Raw genomic sequence first — 16953 nt, 5'->3', positions numbered from 1 at the left:
ATAGATTTATTTTATCGCTAATACAAATTGCTAATACTTTTAATGTTAAATAAATAGATAAGTAAAATGAAGACTTATGGATGAGGAGCCACTCCCATTGAATTTGGCTTGATTTTAAAGGAGCAATAAACTAAGCTAGACAGATGTTTTTATCAACAGGGTATTTTCATAATTTGACTTTAAGGATTTATTGTACTCGTGTCCTAACATTTATGCATACTAGAGCAAAACATGTAAAACGTACCCAATCCAAAGTAGTTTCTCAGGTCATCTCAACAGCCATAGGGCATAAATCATTCCAAATTAGATTTACACTAAAATATCAAAGCAATTTTGTAAGTGTATATTTCAACATTGCTGGTCGTAGACAAGTTGTATATATTGGCAGCCACCAACATTACCCATTTTCCTGCTGCTATACTCAAGAGCTGTCTATTTCCTTACCTATGTACCCTTTCATAAAAGACACCCTAATAAGTAACTCCATGTTGTGGGTCAGATATTCCATTGCACATGGGCATTTATTAGTAGCAGTTTGTGACTGTGTATCATTGATTCTCTTAGTAAAATCTTCCCTTTTACTAAAACATGATATCACATACTGTTTACTATTGGTAGCACACTTTTTGTCTATCATGTCTTTGTCTTTTATTACCAAATCAACACTTTTTTTTGGCACAGTGCTCCTAGTGCAGACAACGATATCCAACTTTATGGCTCCCCATCTTAACATCTCACTTAGGCCTGACACTAATCCTCCTTTATGTGAACATACCCCATAATTTGTGATCTTCCTATATATTACATTTGCTGTTAATAGAATAATTATGTTATTAAAAAAAAAATTCTTTAGTATTCAGCTATTTCTGAAAAGACATGGAGACCAGGACAACTCAACCTGTACAAATGTAGTTCCCTCCTTCATTAAAAGGAGTTTTAACCCAGTGTCCTTATTTTAGTATTCCCTTTGCTTTCTGTCCTAATACCCACCCAGTAGGCTAAAATGTTGTGCCCAGAGTATAAAGGAGTGAATAAAAGATATTTACATAGTTTACTAGTTGTTTTCATGCCTCCTTTCAATAAAGTATTTTGTTTCAACAAACATTGCATTTTAGCATATTGATATTTGTTTTGAGATGTTTTGTTGGGCATTTAGTATGAATCATTTAACTGACTGATGCTTTTGTGTGTTCCTGTTCAGGAGATAAGTGCAAATCAACAGAATATGTTAAAATGAAGAATGCATTATTGGATTCCCAAAACCAGAAGCGTGTCAAAAAGGATAGTGAGAAGGAAAATACAGACAAATTTGGTCTTAAGAAGATCTTGGTGGATCAGATGTTCAAATATTTCGACAGTGACAGCAATGGACTAGTTGATGTAAATGAAGTAACTCAGGTAAAGTTAGTTTAATATATATTTGTACATAAAATTGTATAAATTGTCGTATGTAATAAAATTATGAGTATTAGATTTCCTTTTTTTTAATACTGCTGATTATATATACTATGTTTTAAAGAACACATTGATCTGTTTATAACAGCACATGGTTCATTGAAATGTGAGGTTTTCTAAAAATATTATACCCAAGAATTTGTTTCCCCAAAAAATCATTTGAAGTGTATGTCAAAATACAACAAACAATGCAGTACATGCACATTTTCTTTTGTTTTACCCAATTTAGGAACCCTGCATGTACAGAAGAAGAACTGGAAATTTGTGAGAAGTACTCAGCATTTTACAAAAAAGACAAAACATGGGAAAATGTGCATGTATTACTAGTGAATATTACCAGAGGTATTACTGGAGATCTTTTGAATACAGTTTTTTAAATTTCTTTATTTTGCCCATACACACACTTACAATAAGGCAATAAGATTAGATAAAAACTTAAGAGTTTTTCCCTCAAAGTGCCATTAAAAAATAAATCTTGTTTTATACTTGTGTCACACCACTAGATGGTGCTGTATCTTCATGTAAAGTTTATAAAAACTTGTGTCATTGGAGATATTATTAGAGTTTGTTTTATACTTTGCAAGATGGCACTGTACCAGGCATTTTTTGCAAACAATAGTGCACAAAAGATCTTTAAAAAGCCAGTGACCTATCATACCCAATTCAAAAGTTTAAAATACTTTTAACTGAAAAAATGATGAAAGGATATACATATTCAGACTGAGCCCATGAGTTTTTGCTCCCCTTTTTAAATAAATGTTTAAATAATAACACAATGGATATTTATTCACATTTTTCAAATGTTATTTTTGGCTATTGATTACTTTTTTGCAGCTGCATATTGTACTTTAGGATTATAATGGGTCAAAGCATTTTCCTGTATTCTATATGTACTGTATACTTGAGAATATAAGTATTTGCAAACATAGGTACAATGGACCTGATTTATTAAAGCTCCCCAAGACTGAAACTCGGAATGAATCTGGTCCATATTTGAAAACATTTCACAACTAAAATCAAATGATTTAAAATAAATCTATCACAGGATTGCTGAATCACCCATGTTCTCTTTTATTATTTCAACTTTTACAGGCTTGAAGAGATTTATTAAATCAGGCCCAATGAGTATGGAAACCATTCGTTTGCTGAGTTGCCTACATACACAAAGCAATTGTGGTTTAAAAAAACATTTTTAAATTACAGGAAATAATGTTACTCTGTTACAGGCATCATGCAAACCCTAATCCCTTACATATCCAACCACAAAACACCCTAAAGGGAATCTTATACAAACTTAAAGACAAAATAAACAGTAAATATATGTTTTTTATTTTTTTTTAATATCACTCTACTTCCCATCCTGTGTTAAATTTTAAGGGAATATTTAAATGTTCTGTAATAGAATAAAGTTTCTGAAATTTAGACCTTTGGAAACATTTAAACATATGGTTTGTGAAATAATAACAGTTAGCAGATTTAAAATGCTTCTTAACTTTCCCAAAGGTATAAGCTATTTTCTAGGCATATCTGCCTCGCCATAACTGAAAAATACTTTGTAAAATAAACAATACTCATATTACGTAGAACCCTCAATCTACATTTTAGCATAATCTTGGAAGCAAGTTAGAGGGCTCACCTATCGGTGTTGAACTTACAGCCTCATTGTTTCGATACCATAATGCAAAAAAGTGAGTGAATAACTCTGCCCATAGATTTTACATCTTTTTTGACAAATAATATTGGTGTAGGTTGGTGACTCCAGTATTCTCACTGAAACTACCAACCTTTTACTTGTTTAGTTGATTCTTTAAAGCAGTGTTTCCTCACCTATATAACATGGGGGAACCCCTTGAAATAACTTCCAGGCCTTAGGGAACCTCTGCTGTATTTTCTATATCCACAACTCTCAGTACATTAGTGTGGTGGCCATTGGGAAGAATGCCTCTTACATTGCTGATCAGTAGGAAGAATGTCACTTTTACTGAAAAAAAAGATCATTGAGGTCACCTAAACTGACCTGAGAATCACCCTGCTTAACTGATGAAAGTTTATCTTCTCCAGCCTTGGAGAGCTTTAATAAATCAGGCCCCTTGTATCTACATGAAGTGGGGCAAAACATGTTTTTATAGACGGTAAGCAGTGGTAGGACCTCAATCTATTAATGGGATACAAAAATGTACCAGAGGCCTTGGCTGTGTGAATCGGTACACAGCTACAGAGAACGACAGCTCTACATTGGGTGCTATTAATTTGTAATGTTCAGTTCCAAAGATAGTACTTATAGTTTATACAAATAAACATTATTACTTTAAGAAAGTTGACTTGTTCCTTTTACAGGATTAGTTGGGTTTATATATATACAGTTATACAGGTGCACAAATTATGAAAACTTGTTTGAAAACTTTTTGCAATACATAAAAACTTGCTATAAATAAATGTCCTCACCCCTTAATTAAACTCCCAAGTTTTATAACCAAAGTAAACAAGAACAGTATTGTTTTTAATTGGAAAGTAAGGATAAATGTGACAAGCAATTCTTCGGGATTAAATAAATACGGTGTGCTTGGTAAGATACATGAACTGTCAGCATTCTTTCTCATTGCTTTACTAGGGACAGGTAATTCTAGTAATGAGAATTTTAGTATCTAATACCCAATTAGAAAATATCCAAACCTAATATATTTTTGTATTATGTAGAGTTTAAACACTTCAGGAAAAGCATGATTTTTTTCTTTTTTGAGAAATGCTAGGGAAAGACATTAAAGTCCTCAGTTGCACCTTGCTATCTATCAAACAGCACAGTAGTGACATCATGAAATCTCACTACAAATCTTGTGCGAATGACAATCAGAGGAAGCAGTGAGTGGTGTTTTTGCAAAGTTACAGCTGAATCTTAAGGCACAGAACATGCAGTGCTATACTTGTAAAGCAGTTCATAAAACAAAAGCCAATGGTAGATTTTTTGTGCACAAATAACATTTATAAATATTCCCTGTATGATAGCAAATCATCACTCAGGTCCACTTTAAATACATCCAAATAGGGCTGTTTATACTGGCTGGTGTGCAGATATTTTGATTTAGGAATGGGGTGTTAAGTGTCCTGCCTGAATAAAAACATTTTTGCTTACTAAAAGACAAAAAGTGTTTAAAATCACATGTGTATTGTTGTCATGGCTTCATCCTGCATAGTCGCACCTTTCAAGGAATTCATTTTCATTTACCTTTATGTGTCTATCACAATCACAGTGATATTGGCATATACTAGTGTCGGTTGAATTAGCCTATCTTCGGTTTGCTAACAGTTCTTTGAATTGACCCTTAGCCCAGGGTCCTTGTCTGCAATATGCTAGCAGGGGAGAGGTATTAACACACAGAACCTTCTATTCTGTGATGCCCTGAAATAGTTTTAGCTAATTTAAACTAAAAGTTCAATTGGGCTTTAAATTATCTCAAGTCACAAAAACCCAGTTATATTTTTCCCAAGAAGAAAGTAAGTAGACGTCTCACAGACACAGGCCTCTTTTCTTCAAGTATGAGATCCATTGTAAATTTTCTTGGAATGCCACCTGGAAACTTTTTTTTATGGTAAGAAATCAAACGGCACATTTATCAGGTCAGACTTTCTAGAGTAAAGGAATGAATGAATACTGCAGTCATGATTTACTATATATTCTCCATGGATTTTTGTACAATGGTTTAATATTAAAAACTACTTTCTCAGCAACATCCTCTGAAATATTAGCTTGGTATTTATAATACAATATTTATCAAAAAGCATATTCTGTTTTCTAACCTTAGTTGAGTTGTTTAAATATGATGACGATAACTACTTCTATTTACAGGTAATTAAACAGGAAGGTTTTGGAAAGACTCTGCGGGAATGTTCCCTGTATGACCTAATGAAGTATGAGGATTCAAATGGTGACAAGCATTTGTCTCTGGATGAATTCTACAGAGCATTTAGTGAGTACTCAGGAAAACTATTCTGCATTTACTCCCAAAATATGACTATATAAATGTTAATGTGTCTAGGGAAAATACATATTCAGTACATCGTAATATTATGCACATTTCCCATGTTTTGCCACCTTGAAAGTGCTCCCAGTATATAAAAATATCAGTTGGTTTTAAAGAAATTGAATTGGCTTCTATTTGCCTCTGTGCTTTACTGAAATTTGGTCCTGTCTGGTCCCCCCTTGTGAATTACAGAAAACCCCATAGGTTATCGAGATTAGAAAAAGGGGATCTGTACTCCTAACACACATCTTGTCTTAGCTGACAACACTGCTTCAGTAAGCTTTGGCATCCTAGGGCATAGAGTGTGTCCCTGGCAGAATCACCAGGGAAAAAATATAATATATTGTAATATAAACTTGCAGACACCAGGACTGATGTGTTCTTTGGTTAGGATGCACTTTAATATTTTATTTTTCTTCCCTTGTATAGTTTTTAATAGCATTGGTTAAATTTGCCTCTGGTTTGCTGACAGTTTGCCCAAATTTACCTTGGTGTTTGGGTTGAATTGGCACTGAATTTGAATCCGAATGAAGTCAATTGGGGGGTGTAAATTCTGGTCTTTGGAATGCTTATAGAGAAGCCAAATGCAACAAAGAAGGCATAGGAAGACCCTCACACCTACGTAGAACACTGTGTAATAAAAAAGAGGGGATCATTTTTACACTCACAGGCAGGGCATTTCATGTGGCTTCAAGAGCAATATAAATTAGATGCCTCAAATTTGTTTCTTAATTTTTAAAGTAGAAATATGATGAAATAAGGACATACAACCACAGAAGAAAAATTAAGAATGTATGATTATATACAACAAATGTTTTTGTATCTGTAGAATGTTTGAGAATTTGTATCTGCAGAATTTGTTTAATAAGGGATTGAAAAGATGATCTACAGGCAGGAGACTGAGAAGGCAAAGCTGGAAGCCCATAACACTAAGTGCCCAAACTGGGGCCTTTATATCAATAGACTTTGTAAATGATATTCATTTGTTGAATGTTTTGTAAGATTTTAGTGGTCCTGTTTACATCTACTACCAAAAATATTCTTTAGTTGTTTAAATTTCAGATCTAAGTACACTGTTTTATGTGCATCGTCTGTGTAAACTGATCTGTACACCCAGAAATCATCTTCCCATGTATTGCCAGCTGCCTGCTGGCAGCAAGGACTTTCCTGTTGTAAACTTGGTGCCTGTGCTGTTCTTGGGTGTGTAGAGAAATGTTAGATTAGCCCTCTGTTAGGCTGGGTACACACATGCAAATATTGTCGTTGGAAAGGAACTTTCACGATCCTTTCCAACGACTAAGGACTGCACGATGCATGAACGAGTTCTGTACATACAGCACCGTTCTGCTCTATACAGAGGGGTGGGGGAGAATGAAGGAGCGGCACCTGCTGCGTGCTCTCCTCCTTTAATTGCATTGGGATCGTTCGTCGTCCTTCATCCGTGGATCCGCCAGGACAGTTGTTCGGACGATGGATGATGGGCGCTGTACACATGCCAGATTCTTGTCCGATATCGGCCCTGAGCCGATTGTCGGGCGAGAACCATTGGACGTGTGTACGTAGCTTTAGAGCTTCTCACTCTGTGATTGTTACCAGGAGATATATGGGTATTGGTATACCCCAGTCTAAACATGTCTTAAGACCTTTGTTCAATGATAAATGAACTGTTAGTATCCATATTGGTATTTTCAATGCATTAATTCATGCAGACATGGAAAACTTTTATTGATTGACCTGAAACTGAAACTAAAAATTGCAACCAGTTAGTTTTTTATTGGCAAAAATGCAGGAAATGCTTGTAAAAAAATTTACTTGCCTAATCTCATTTTTTTTTTATCTATACTCACCTCACGCATCCTCAGACCTTTCTCTTTGGGGTTATAATATGCTCACAATTTGTTAAAAATGTTACCTTTAGTTAAATGCAAAAACTGTATACTAATACTGCCCAAGAGGGCCAAGTTGTTTAGCTCAGAGGTGTTCAATTGTAGTCCTCAAGGGTCACATATAAGCCAGGATTTTTTATATAAGCAGGTATTTTTCTCACTATAAACCACACCTTCTAAAAGTAGTGCTTTCAGAGAAATTTTAAAAATGTGTGTTGATCCTTGCCGTCAAGAACAGCACTGTTATAAAGTTGATAAGTATTGAGGAAAAATAAAATTTCTCTACTTTCAAGTTATTATTCTAAATTGTAGCTACTTTGGTATATGTTTATATATTCACCAGCTGCCCATTTTTATCACTTTTATCAAGCTATACAATATGAGAATGCAATAGCTTAAGAAGAAAATACTTAGCCAGCATCCAACATTCTTTAGGAGCCTGGCAATGCAGAGCCAGTCTATGTTTATCTGCTGCCGGGAGTATCTTAGGTGTCTAGGAACAAGACATAGCAAATGAAATTCATATGTGGGTAGATATTGAAAACAATAGCTTCTTTGTTACTGTGCCTTTGTAAATGCCATAAAAAATGCACAAACTAAAACCCAGTGCTGAGTTGTCAAGCAAGAATTGTTATGTATGTGAAGATTTTAGGCATTTTGAAAAATCTGAAGTGTTTCTGTGCTGGAAAAAGAAATAAAAAAAATTGATCAACTTTTATATTTCTTTACTATCATTCTTTAGGGAGAGAAATATAATAACTGAAAAAAATACATATTTTTATACTTTCATACATAGTACTGTTATCCTGTATGCCCTTATGTGCCCTCTTACCCTTAGCTAAACTTATCCACATTCCTCCTCCACAGAGTTAAAAGCCAGTGGATCTTCTGTTTGTTTACATTCAGTGCTGTCCTTGCTCTGTCTGTGTCATTATAGCCCCATAGTCTGGTATGGGTCTGGTGTAATAAATTGTCTTCCAGCCACACAGAAGTCTGTTGGGGTTGTAATGCACAGATGTGGCCAAAACCAAGCTGAATGTAAACAGACAAACCACATCTCCTAGATCCCTGTAAGTATAAATCTGTTTAGGATTTATTAGCTTACCTAAAATAAAGGGGCACACAGAAAAACTCCAAGTTGAAAATAAAAATTATTGTATAGCCTGACCAGAGTTCAAATTTAAATTGATGTGAACTGAAATAAATGGAGGAGATCTAGCTAATGACTATGCACCATGCAGCTGAGCTGAAAATACTTCTATACAACCGTTGTGTACTGTATTATACAGGTCAGTGATACATTTCTCTTCTCCATCAGTGTCATTTAGACCCATATGTCCATGTAAGTACAATATTGAAATGTAACATTTGCCATTTTGCTTGGTGGGGGCTGTCCAGAGAGGAAACGAGTTATAGCTGTTGATAAGCTTTAACATTTAGTGCAAAAGACAAAAGATGCCATTTATAGTGCAATGGTTGCTAGAGAGGTAACATAATACATAGGGGGCATAGGGGGCAAACAGGTTAGGGGATGGGTTAGTGTAAGACTTTAAACTAGGTTCAGATTTAAGCTAAGTTTTATGGAACACCTATTTTTCCAATAAAAAAAAAATGGAACACCACACTATTGCCATTTTTAGTTCAATGTTTGCTAGAAAGGTAATATAGTATATAGGAAAGTGTAGCGAATGAGAATTGTATTTCATGTATTTTGTTTTTACTGAAAATAATTGACTCAGAACTGTCACATGAAATACAATTCTCATTCGCTACACTTTCCTATATACTATATTACCTTTCTAGCAAACATTGAACTAAAAACGGCAATAATGTAGTGTTTCATTTTTCTTTTGATTGGAAAAAAAGGTATTCTATAAAACTTAGCTTAAATCTGAACCTAGTTCAAAGTGTTTGCCCCTTACCCCATCATAGCATTAAACCAAGCACCTCGCACTAAAACAAACCAATGTAGTAAGAAGAAAAATGGGCAGCAATACACAATATGCTGAACAACCAGCACAACTAAGTTTATTAAAATATTTGTGGCCCATACAACGGTTTTACCAGCCTATGGCTTGTTTTGTTAAATGCCTTAGGTGTGTCCTCAAACATGTAATAAATTCGGGTGCCCATTGTCTTTTTCTGAATCTGCATGACATTTTTCAAGAAGCATGAAGACAAGTGTATTTTTCCTCAAGCACAACTGTACAGGAACAAGTTGTGCTTTAGGACATGATCTTACCTTTAACCGCAGCCCACGGGCAGGTTGTTTAGCATGTTTTTAAGGGATTTCAGCTATGCAGCATGGCTCATAGAGATCTCTTCCATGTCAGTTTACCTTAAATTGATGCTGAAAAATTAATCTGAACTCAGCTTTAAAAGATGTGGGTTTTTTTCAGACACAAAAGACGGTAGATAGCGTTAGGGGTATAAAGTGAGGTAGTACAAACCTATTTCGGGTTATGCATGTAAGAAATTTTATGATGAGTAATATGATATGATTGATTCAGCTTTTCAAACAGGAGTTATTGATTCTAAGATAAGGGATTACCTTACCAACAAATAGCCAACCGTTCCAAAAACAACATTTTTTTTGCTTCCCAAGGTACACAAAGACTTGGACAATCCATCTGGAAGACCGATAATATCTGGTGTCGGTTCAGTTACATCGAATGGTAGCGACTTAGTTGATGTATACCTAAGACCTAATGTTACCACTTCACCCTCCTACCTTAGGGACACCATAGAGCTGCTGAAAGTAACTTCCGAATTACTTATACCCCCAGTCTCTATCCTGATCACGATAGAAATGGAATCTTCACACTGTAGCATACCCCATCAGAAAGGGCTGGAAGTGATACAGTCCTACTTTAGACAAATTAGACAAGTTCTACCCAAATAACTCATCGGTTAATGAGTTCATGACATCGATCTTGGAGTATATTCTAACTAGAAACATCTTTGTTTTCAATGACCAACGTTATCTCCAGGTACAGGGGGTGGTGATGTGAAAAGCTCCTCTCAGACCCCTCTTTTCACACATATCAGTCATGTATACTCTCTTGGAAGAGATATTTAGATGACATTCTCATAACTTGGACTGGCTATGCGGAGTGCCCATGATCACCCCCTCAAAAAGAGTATTCCTCTAAGTCAGTACCTAAGATTAAGACAAAATTGTTCAAACTTAGAGGACTTTAAAATGGAAGCAAAGGCCCTAGGAGAGGCTCCTAATAGGGGGTACAGCCAAAAAATTCTTAAGCAAGCCTACCAACAAGCCCTCCTGCATGATTGCAATGTATTATTCACCAACACGAAATCCCAAACAACTGATACAAAAATGAAGGTAATAACTACTTTTCATAATCTACATCAGGAAATCCATAACATTTTTTTAAAAAATTGGCATCTATTTCTCCGTGATCTGAAGACTTAGAATTTCCTTAATCACCAACGAAACATTACATATAGAAAAGCTGCTTCTTTAAAACACACCTTGGTACATAGTCACTACTCTGTCTCACCTACCCTTACAACCGAAACTGCCGATCCAGTCACTAGGAGATTGCTCCCAGTGCCCCTGGTTGAATGAGCAAAAGGGGTTTATTCTACCAAACCAACAATGGCATCGTATTAGACACTATATTGACTGTACCACTACAGGTATAATCTATTTGATTTCATATGTGTGCGGCAAGTTTCATGCCAAAAAAACTCAAAGGGCTTTTCGAAAACGCATTTACGAACATCTATATTCCATCAATACCGGCAAGATGGTCAGACCGATATGACAAACCTTTATAAAAAGCGGAATCAAAAGCGGAATCAAAATGGATTCATACCCTAAATGCCTTAACACCCCCTGGCTTAAATGACATGATGTCATACAAGCCATTTCTCTGATCAGCTCAGTCGAATGCGGCCGCATTCATTGAGAAGATCCCGAAGGCACGCTGATCACACGCTGTTCTCAATGCATGCATGGTTAATTAACCTCTAGTGCCGCAGATCGCACACTGTTCTCAATGAATGTGACCGTGGCTACATTCATTGAGAACATCCCCGGGGCACTAGAGGCTAATGGAGACAAGTTTCCCCATTCATTCACCTCTATTGCTCTGTGATTCGCTGGGGAAAGGAAAATCCTGATGAAGCTTGAGTGTCATCAGGGTTTACCTTTCCTCAGCTAATCACAGAGCACTAGAGGTGAGGAATGGGAAAAGTTGTCCCCATTTAACCTTTAGTGCCCAGAGATCCCAGTCTGACAGGAGGATTCCTACGGCTGTGCAGGGGATTGTGGGATAACCTGTAAAAAAATAAAAGTTAGTTACACAAATCATACACATTTAATAAATTACTTTAACATTAATTTTTTTTTTTTAAACACAGTTATTTTACAAACAAATTTGTGCCGTTGAATCCCGTGTTTTTTGGGTCGGGTCTATCCCAATTCGAACAGCTATATTCAGGTAGAATATAAGGACAACCCGAATTCGAACACCAACACTACTTTTCAAATATTTATTAGGATTCGGCTTGGGGATATCACTGTTATATTTACAAAATTTTGCAGCATTTGAAAAAAAATTAAAGACATGATAGTAAAATTATTGCTGACAGTGTTTGAAGTATATATTAAATCATAAAATATAGTAGACTAAAGTTAATAATACCCACATATTTTATTTTTTAGCATCCTTATTTAATATTCATTAGAATATTAAGAACCAAAGCCAAAGAGATCATAATATCATACATATAAACCCTTTTACAAATTGACGTTAAGTTTACAAATATTAGTATGCAGATGCTCAACCACATTTATTGCCAGTGATATTTGTAACATATGTGTAACAGTTGTTTCATTCAGCAAGAATATTGTGCAACTCTAATTCAATTAGATATGTTATTCTAGTGGATGATAAGCTGTTCTGTAATACAATTTATTGTGAGCTATAGTTTTATATTCACATTTTAATTGAAAATTTATTTTTAGAGGTATATTTTAGTATTCTATGAAATATAAAGTATAAAATATAGAAAAAAGATTAAACTCAATACACTTACCTTTATTTAAATTGCCCTAATGCATGGGTACGGTAGATAGTTGATATAAACTGGTTAGACTGGTAAAAATAAATAACACCTATGAATGTAGTATAATAAATGCAAAAACAGTCATCGCTGGGCAAAATTAGTGAGATGCCACTTCCCCAATGTAAATATTACATTGGACTTTGAAGCCATTCAAATATTACATTGGACTTTGAAGCCATATTGATTCATCAATAAAATCCGCGCTCGCTGGAAGCGCGAAAGTACGCGCGGCCATCGATGGCCGCGATCTTTTTCAGTTGCTGAATAGCGCGATCGCGTACGATTTCGGATCGCGAATACGAATGCGCGACCGATAATCCGATTCTGCTTGATGAATCAGGGGCATTGAGTCATGAATATTCAATTATAAGCCCAAAACAGTTAAAAGCATTGTTTAGTTTCTAAAAACATTAAAAGCCTTATACATACAGTACATTAAAACATAGTTATGACAATTGTGTTTATAAAATGTGAGGTGTTCAAGGCTGGCCTGAATTCACCTGCTCAGGAGTATTGTGGGGAGGGACACAATAAAAAAAAAAATAAAGGGTAAAAAGAATTCTTGTGTTCTTCAATTAATTTAGACAAGGTCAGAGACCCAACAAAGATTCATAGCTGCTGATGAAACCATCAACCAAATTAAAGGGCTTATCTGATATGCCAAATAGAGTAGATGTCAAAAGTTATAGGCTAAACCGTATGGAGTAAAAGGGATGAGTAAGGCTTATTACTGTTTGTAATACCTGTGAATTTTGGCTTACAGCAGCACTGTTAGACTTGTTTGAACAAGAGACAATTGTGTGACTTTTAGCCAGCTTTGCACACACACAAGTAATTTTAAAGTTTGTACAAAATTAATTAAACTTTGCCCAAACAGAAGCAACTTAATAGTTAGAAATTGTTATAATGGTTAAGCAGTGGTTGAGGTTTCAATAAAATGAAAATTGTTTTATGTGCTTTAACATTAATCAGTAGGAGGAAATTTATAACACCAACCAAACACTGTGGGCAGGAAAAGTAAAAGGAAGTTTAGATGTAAATCTGCCTCACTTTTATGGTTGCTCAAGTTCCAATCCTAAATGTCCAGAATCTAGAATTTTCTCACCCATCCATCCCTATTTCTTCTGGGTAAGCTCCTATTGTGGTTAATAAAATATGCTTGGAGCATGGATTTCTTATGAGGTGTCCTGATTTGTCTGCCTGCATACTTGCTCCAAGTCTGTGGCCTATATTTGATTAAACCCAGAACTGTCAAGGCAGCAAGTGAAGAAAGTATTGCAACCACTAGCAGCCACCACTTTTTTAAATCTAATTGAAAAGCAGAGAGTTCATATATACATACATATATTCAGAAGATTCTTCTAGAAAGTTCAAAAAGTAAGACCATTTTAAATAAATTTTAAATAAAATTTTGGGGCCTTGTGAATTCAAAGCAACAAAAACACAATATCTGTTACTATCTAGCCTTGATAAAGGAACCCTATGTGGTTCTAAAATGCTGGCATGAACTTAGTGATATTGTGTTTTTTTAGGCATGATCACTAAGAATTTGCAGAATTATGAGTTTTGCATTGCATCCTAGAAAACTTGGAACTTGGTAATGACTGAATTCTGCGTTCCCCCTAGTTCTTTTTTGTACATTGTAAAGCAGCAGAAGTTCCCCTTGTAAAAACTGTCCTCTTGCTGGACTGGCTGCAGGTAAAAATATAAAATAGTAAAAAAAAAGTGTTGGGGTCTACTCTAATATTCAAACTAGATGCCTCAATAGACTTAGAAATGGGGCAGCAAGAGTGTGTGTGCCCCCTCTCCAGTTCAAAAAAATGTTTTCTGGATTCTGATTGCAAGAATCAGATCCTTGCTGTCCTCAACAATGGCAAGCTTTTTTTTGGAATCTGGAAGTCCCTTTAAAAATGGGTTCCTCAGATATACATCCCCCTTGCTGGGGAATGAGTACAGGGGTATATAGTGCACCGTGCCTATTCCTAGAAAAGGTTAAAGCAACCTTAGAAGTAACAACACCACACATTAGAAAAACATACCATTCATTGTTCTCTATTTTCCTAAAACTTTTGCAAGATCCAGCAATGTCGAGTGTACTATGTTACTTGGTTTTACAACTATGTGAATAAGGTCTGCCTTTAGAAATTGGTAGGTCTACTCCTGGGCCTAAGGACTGTATATAGTGGAAAACAGTGTGCAAATTTTAAAATGCTTCTATTTAATGGGAAACATTCCAACAAAGTTTTATTAAAGCATAAAGAGTTTTGTTAAACTTGTTTTTCCATAAAAGGTTCACTTTACCAAAAGTAAAAAAAAGGAAAGTCGTTATACAGGACTGTGTGGCAAGAACTAGATGGACCAAAATAGTCATATAGCTGGCAAAACAACTCTTGAAAAGCCAAGTTAGCAGTAGCAGCTAAAGGTAATTACGATTCAGGGGAAGGGGTTATGGATTTTGCTTGAGTGGGTTTTGTAATGGGGGGTTGGGGGATAATAATGGGAGATAGATGGAATTTTTGCTTGCTTTACTTACTTTTAACCACTGCACTCTGTTTGATATTTACTCATGACCTCTGCACACTGTACATTATCTCCTCTGCACTACTTTGTATTGTACTTACTCATGACCTCCAACATTTACTTAGATGTCACCTTTTGACTCTGTACATCATCTTTGTACTCATCACCATTGACTGGATTGTTACGTTCTCCTGACTCCTCCACTCCGTGTGGCACTCATCTGTAACCCAGTGTACTTCTGACACCTGCACTCTGCATTATGCACTCTTGACCCAAACAGAGTAGTGTCAGGCTTTACTAAATAATATACCTCAAGGCCCCTTTTACTGAGCAATTTAGCAATACTCAGCCCTACAACACCACTGACTACACTACTACTAGTGGTTTCCGTTTTCACTGCTACAAAACAGGACAGCTAAGGCAGGGCAGTGTTTACTGTAAATAATGGAATTAAACTTGTAAGATAACATCATAGATTAAATAGTTGGAACCCCCCCCCCCCCCTCTGATGAGCTTTTAATAATAATATTAATAAAATTTATTTATAAAGGACATAATATGCAGCTCTGTATATTAAATAGGGAATGCAAATGACAAACCTGAAAAATAGACATCATTGAAGGATAAAATATATATTTTTTAACATTTATGAACTGTAAATTATTTTAGGCAAATAAACTAGTATTTTGCAAAAAAACTTTACAGTGCACTTTTTAAATAGTAATGTGCTGGGCCATATTTTGTCTGCTTTATAAGCCAAGATCAGTAGTGGTTGTTTTAAATTTTTGCAATCTATCAAGCAGAGTTTGAAGGTGATCTAGTTTTCAGTGTTTTCATACCGTATAGTACTATTGAAAAATGCAGAAATACTTCTCTAAAATGAGTCAACCGTACAAAAGTCATACTATGCACCTAATTAAAAAAACAAAAACAATTTTTTTCTGTAAACTAAAAATAATATTGAACATAATAAACAACAAATAGAAAAAAAATGTTAAAAATGTAACCTTCACTGGCTTTAACACATTTCTTACTATTCTTTACTTACTATACTGTTTACTTTAATTTTACTGTTTAATGTTCCTATGTCCCCCTAATTCTTCTGCACCAATTTCTATGATACCGTGTTTCCCCGATTTTAGGACATCCCCATTAAGTAAGCCACCCCCGATTTTTAAAAAAATAATATCATGAGTGACTTTCAACAATAAATGTGTACTGTAGTCTTCTTCATGGAAAAATAAGACATCCCCTGAAAATAAGACCCAGGGCATATTTTGGCATTTCAAAAAATATAAGAGAGTGCCTTATAATCGGGGAAACAGGGTAGTAGTATGGGCCTGATTTATATATTATAATACTAATATTGGTAAACCGCGATCCAGAAAACCTGGAATGGATTTGGTCCCTGATTGAAAACATTTGCAAAACAATAAAGAAAATGGAAATCCATTTCAGGTTTGCGGCATCACCCAGGTTTGTCCTTGATAGTCTATTTCCTCTAGTCCTGGAGAGCTTAAATCAGTTCCTATATGTCTGAAGCTTTGCAATTAACTCAAAATATCCCCCTGACTCTGTCCCCATCCTGGAAATTTTGGTGATAATGCCATATCCAGGGGCCCTACAAAAATGTAAAAGTCATCAATGTAAATTATAGCAGTAGTTCAAATTCACAACATTCAATTTTGCAAGAATTGTGTAACCTAGTTTTTATTGTAGACTGTGTGCATAGACTGTTATTGTAGAGTCACACAGCATGAAAGTTCTCAGTTTACATAACAATCTTTGACTGTTGTACACCTTTAAAAACTCCATGGTGCTACAAAGTAAACATGTTATTCAGTATTTCGTGAGCCATGCTTTTCTGAGAAGGATTTACTATTGTATAATTGGCTTGAAGGTTGTGCCCAAGCATTCCAAATCAATATATGCAGTTTGCCAGTAAGTTTAATCCTTCCTTAATAATATCCAGCAGT

The 16953-nt window shown here is 35.3% G+C and overlaps 1 protein-coding gene across 1 annotated transcript in view; it reads left to right on the top strand.

Annotated features, from left to right (window-relative positions):
* FSTL5 (follistatin like 5) overlaps positions 1-16953 on the top strand; it is a gene marked incomplete at its 5' end in the record, with an annotated part of 136636 nt that overhangs the window by 19242 nt on the left and 100441 nt on the right. The window contains 2 exons of the mRNA XM_072406841.1: positions 1202-1398; positions 5300-5420. Coding sequence (XP_072262942.1) covers positions 1202-1398; positions 5300-5420 — 318 coding nt within the window. The remainder of the gene's footprint in view (positions 1-1201; positions 1399-5299; positions 5421-16953) is intronic.

This window comes from Pyxicephalus adspersus, chromosome 3 (genome assembly GCF_032062135.1).
Source record: "Pyxicephalus adspersus chromosome 3, UCB_Pads_2.0, whole genome shotgun sequence".
Lineage (NCBI taxonomy): Eukaryota > Metazoa > Chordata > Amphibia > Anura > Pyxicephalidae > Pyxicephalus > Pyxicephalus adspersus.
The sequence above is the reverse complement of the archived record's forward strand: the minus strand, read 5'-3'. Positions and strand labels throughout refer to the sequence as shown.